At 41.2% G+C, this 5,620-nt stretch overlaps 1 protein-coding gene across 1 annotated transcript; it reads left to right on the top strand.

The window, feature by feature from the left end:
* The first annotated feature begins 4,278 nt into the window (after positions 1 to 4,278).
* On the top strand, positions 4,279 to 5,235 carry LOC150087725 (general transcription factor II-I repeat domain-containing protein 2-like). The gene has a single exon (XM_090369857.1). The coding sequence runs from the start codon at positions 4,279 to 4,281 to the stop codon at positions 5,233 to 5,235; it is 957 nt and encodes a 318-aa protein (XP_090225983.1).
* Positions 5,236 to 5,620: the final 385 nt, after the last annotated feature.

Below are 5,620 nucleotides of genomic sequence, written 5' to 3' on the forward strand. Positions count from 1 at the left end.
GTTTTCGATTCCAAACTATCTTTCAACGATCACATAAACCTCATACAGTCGAGGCTGAATTCACTACGCTGGGTCGCCAAACAACAGCTGCTCCACACCACCGACCCACAACTGGTAAAAAGATTAGCATTAGCATTAGTAGAGGCATTTGATGCAAGAAAGCAAGCTTATGCAGCATCAGCCAAAAAAAAAAAAAAAAAAAAAAAAAAAAAGTAACATAAATAAATAAAAATAACCACTTCCACTTCACCCCTCTGTTCGTTCGAAATACCTGTCCAGCTGAGCCTTAAACTTATTTAGGCTATCAACTTCCACGACAAGGGATGGAAGTCTGTTCCACCCACCAACCACCCGCTGGCTAAAGGCAAATTTCCGCACATCTATCCTACATCTGTCTTTCCTCAATTTGAATTTATGCCCTCTCAGGTGATTTTTCTGAGCTAGAGGAAGAATCCCATCAGCATTGAGCATGCTCAAACCATTCAAGGCTTTGTACACCTCTATCAGATCACCCCGCTGGTGCCTAGTTTCCAGACACTGTAATTTGCAAAACTCAAGCCTTTCTTCGTAAGAGAACCCCTTTGTCCCATTCACCAATCTAGTTGCCCTTCTCTGTACTCTTTCCAGCAGCTCTACATCCTTCCTGAAATGAGGCCTCCAGGCCTGTATACAGTACTCTAGGTGTGGCCTGACCATTGCCTTATACAAGGGAATAATCACCTCCTTATCCCTGCTAGAAAAATTCCTATATATCATTGACAATACACCATGAGCTACTCTTGCAGCTCGTCTGCACTGCTCAGAGAACTTCATATCTGCCTGCACCACCACCCCCAGGTCCCTTTCATTCTCTACCACTGTCAGTGTAGTACCACAGAGTTGATACGCTGCTCTGGGGTTGCTGTTTCCCATATGTAGTACTTTACATTTGTCAATGTTAAACTTCATTTGCCACCTCGAAGCCCATCTGCTCAACCTTTCCAAATCCTGTTGCAGCAGCATAGTGTCAGTAGTGTCCTTGACAACCCTGCCAACCTTCGTATCGTCTGCAAACTTGGACATTAAGCCTGATATACCATCATCAATATCATTTATAAATACAGAAAACAATAAAGGCCCCAATACTGAACCCTGAGGGACTCCACTAATAACATTAGTCCACGATGAGCAGTGTCCATTGATTACCACTCTCTGTCTTCTCCCCCTCAACCACCCCTTTATCCATAGCAGCAACTTGCCTCCAATGCCACACTGTTCCAATTTGTGCAGCAGTCTTCCATGTGCAACAGTATCAAAAGCCTTTCTAAGATCCAAGTATATAATATCAAAGTTATTCCCTGCATCCAGTTCTTTTGTGACTGCATCATAGTATCCAATCAAATTGGTCAGGCAAGACTTCCCCTTAACAAAACCATGCTGTGTCCTAGCTATAACTGAAGTCTTGTCTAGATGATCCTGCAGTGCTTCTTTCACCAGTGCCTCCATTAATTTTCCGGGAACAGAAGATACATCGTATCAATCCTTTACCCGACAATACTGTATGCTTCAGAGATATGGGCCTCGGCCGCCGAATCCAACATTAGAAGAATATTCTCTGCCGAATTCTGGCTTCTAAAATGGGCCAACAGCAAACTCCACCTTCCCCCAGCTCTCAGATCAACGCAGTTAGCAGAAGCTCTTCAACTACGCAGGCTCCGGTCCTACATCGGAGAAAGAAGGCTGCTGTTCACCATCAAGATGGCCACTGGTAAAATTGCAGAGCCGAACTTCTGGGATCACTGCTCTTGGCGCATTCCTCCCCCTTATCTCCGGTCTTCAGCACAGCTGCTAGCAAACCGTAACCGGCTAGTACTAACCGACAGATTCCTGCCAAAGCAAATGCTGCCCTCACTGCAAGCCATCGACGGGGACCTCCAAGAAGTGGTCAATAATAAAAAAATACAGGAAGGGTATCCTCGTCGAACTGAAAATGTAAAATTGTGCTTTGTTAATAATCTGATTTATCTTTTTTTTCTCATGTGTATCTCTTTTGTAAATATGTTTTGTTAACCCCTGGCACCACCATGCCGTGACGGGACTAATTGTATGTCTATCATTGCTGCAATTAAAGATTCTATTCTATTCTATTCTATAGAGGTTTTCAGATAGAGAGAAAACAAAGACATACGTGAGGCATCAATTGGCTGTCCGAAACGGGAAAATCCAATCCCAACTTTCACATCCTCGCAATTAGCAGCCACAGTTCTCACACGTTGGGTATTAAAGCCTCGTCCGATTTCGCACACTTAACTCTATGTCGAGATGTCAACTCAACAAGACGGTACAGAAGGAGTTGCGCTCCTGCTTCACAAACCGTACACCTCTTTCAAACTTTAGAGGGCGCACAAGGACTAAGTCACGTCCCTGAGGAGACCAGAGATCACCACGCTATGGCTGACTCTCCCATACAGTGTAACCATCCCCCAACTAGCTTCTATTGTAAAAGCGTAAACTATTTCCCTCGGAACAGCGCAGTTTCTGTTTTATCCACAAAAAGCGCCCAACTGTAACCAGCTTCGTGGGATTCACAGATTAATACATTAAAAACTGCCGAAAGCAGATGTGAAAGGGATTCTTGAACTGTCTCTATTGAAATGAGCAGCAGATTGGCAAGCAAGGTGCTAAGGACTTCCAGAAGTGATGGGATTCATCGTGGAACAAGTACATTCGTGGGCTGTGTTCGGGTAACTAACAGTAAGAAGAGATGGATGTTTAAAAAACTGGAATTTGAAGTGCTGCTCAGGACATTAAAGGCAGGTATTGTTGGGATATCAGAGATGCGATGTCACACAGATGTAAGGAATGCAGAACTGGAATTTGGGGAGTATGGAAAGGCAGGCAGAACAGGAAGGGAGGAGAGGTTATGCTGTTAGTTAGGAAACGCAAAATCTAAGTCAGTGCTTCCATTTGACTGGTGGACAGTGCAATGTTGAGTCTTTTCGGTGTGGCATAAGCACTGGGAAATCAAAAATGAGGTTAGCAATTGTTATATGCCTATTCACTGTGAGGAGTACGATGAGCAATTGTGCAGAGTGGGCCAGTCAATTAGAAAGTCGTGTAATGGGAGCTATTTTCCAGATATTAACTAACTTTTGGGTTGGTCACTTGCACGCAAGCAGCATGTTAGAAAGGGTCCGGATGGAGTAATACTCTCGATCTGAGTATCATCAGTGATTATTCGTGTTTTAAGAATTTGCTGATAAAGGAACCACTAGTGGCAGTGATCACAGTGTACCGATGTGGAATTTACTTAAAGAGGTAAATACCATCAGGAGTAAAGCGAAGGGTGTTTGTATAGTAAAGATAACTACAGCGTCTCAGAGAGGTTTTAAGTTCTATAAAGTGGGACCAACTGATGATGTTACCAACAGAAAATTCTAAATGAGAAGCATTCAAGGAATTAATTTTGGAAATTTGTAGGCTTTTTTTTCCAACTAAGAAATACTTTTCAAGGTGTCGAATTAAACAGATGTCAGTGAACTAATCAGACTCGTTGTAAAAAAATGCATGTAAATTATCAGCGACAGAGACGTTTGTTTCTGTTATATGCTTCTAGTCTGCAATAAACTGACGAAGGAGGTTAAGCAGGAGACGGCAGATTTAATTCTTTGTCAAAGGATGCAAAGAAAATCAGCAAGGATTTGTTTAAATTAAGTAATGCTCTATAACAGGGGTCACCAAACTATGGCCCGAGGGCCAGATCCAGCCCGCGTAGTCTGTTCATCCGGCCCGCTCTGCACTGTGCTACAAATGATCAGAATTTCTAAAATATTTATTTATATGGAAATATAGCGAATCAACGAAATACTACTGTTTCAACGACAGCTTCTGAGCGGGGCTTATACCTTGGCGACGGCGACATCGAAAAGGTCAGGAACACCCGCCATTCGTTAACGTAGTCGTATCTACCGCCCATCGATCATGGTTATGGGATATGATCGCTAGGGTGCAGCAGGGGATAGATGCTAGCCCTGTCAAAAGTTAGAGTGCAGTGCAACGTTCGACCGCATATATTTGGAATATTTTCTGTGAAGATAAGATAAACTTCTGTTAAAAGATATTAAAATAAGTGTAAGTAAAAATAAGGTAAATTCTTGTAAAATATTATATACAAATAGTAATTATATATTAATATGTAAGTAAGAAATTGTTTCTCCTTTCTGGATATTTTTCTTCGCCGTTCTCCCATAGCTATGGCTACTAAGAAAAGAAAAGTGGATGCTGAGTGTCGCCTTTTCAATGAAGAATGGGAACTTCTTTGTGGAAGCAAGTAACCAAAGGGCCATGTGCCTGATATGCAATGACGGTGTTGCCGTTTTAAAAGAGTACAATCTTCGGCGTCATTATGAAACGAAACATCTTTCAACATTTTCGAAGTTTTCTGGAAAGTTACGTACTGAAAAATTTAAATTCATAAAACATAGTTTGGAATCAGAAAGGCACGTGTTCACGAAAATATTTACTGAAAATGAATCTGTAACCCGTGTAAGTTACAAAATAGTAAATAAGATGGTAGAGCGAAGAAAACCGTTCACTGATGGCAGCTTCATCAAAGAGTGTATGATGGAAGCGACAAATGACTTGTGTCCTGAAAAAGCCGATTTATTTAGAAGTGTTAGCCTTTCAGCAAGTTCAGTTGTGCGGAGAACAGAAAATATAGTAGTGCAGATACGCGAAAAAGATAGACAATTCTTGTGGTATTCTGTAGCGCTGGATGAGTCTACTTATCTCTCGAGCACGTCACAACTTCTCGTATTCATTGGTGGTGTTAATTTGGACTTGCAGGTCACAGAAGAGTTGGCATCCGTTTGCAGAATGCACGGAACAACAACTGGAGAAGATATTTTCGTGGAAGTGCAGAAAACTTTGCAAAGCTATAACCTTCAGTGGAATCAGCTTCGATGTGTCACAGTTTATGGAGGAAAAAACATGGCTGGTGTTAGGAAGGGGCTCGTAGGGAAGATTAGAACTAAGTTAGAAGATCTTCAACTTTCGGGTGCTTTGTTTATACGCTGCATTATGCATCAACAAGCACTATGTGGCAAACACTTAGATATTTCTTGCGTACTGAAACCAGTCATCTCTGCAGTGAACTTTATTCGGGGCCATGAACTTAATCACTGCCAGTTTCAGGCTTTTCTTGAGGAAATTGACTCTGAATTTTGTGACTTACCTTATCACACAGCAGTGAGGTGACTTAGCTGCGGTTAAGTCCTGTTTCGTTTTTATAAGCTACGAAAAGACAGATATTTTCCTCACTGAAAAGGATAGAGCAGATTCCCTTACTTTATTAGATACTACCTGGCTATCAAAATTGTCATATTTGGTTGACATAATATCTCACACGAATAAATTGAATTTAAAACTTCAAGGAAAGGACAACTTTATCTGTGACCTTCACCGAATTATTAAAGGATTTCGAAGTAAGCTATTATTTTTTGAAGCACCACTAGAAAGAGGAGATTTCTCTCATTTTCAGTGTTTCAAAGAATTTCTTGCTGAAATCGGATAAGAAATCAATCTCGATTTTCCAAAGAAAATTATTAATGATTTAAAAAAGCAATTTTTGGAAAGATTTTCA

The sequence above is a fragment of the Mastigoproctus giganteus genome, chromosome 3 (genome assembly GCF_048544385.1).
Source record: "Mastigoproctus giganteus isolate SK-2022 chromosome 3, ASM4854438v1, whole genome shotgun sequence".
Lineage (NCBI taxonomy): Eukaryota > Metazoa > Arthropoda > Arachnida > Uropygi > Thelyphonidae > Mastigoproctus > Mastigoproctus giganteus.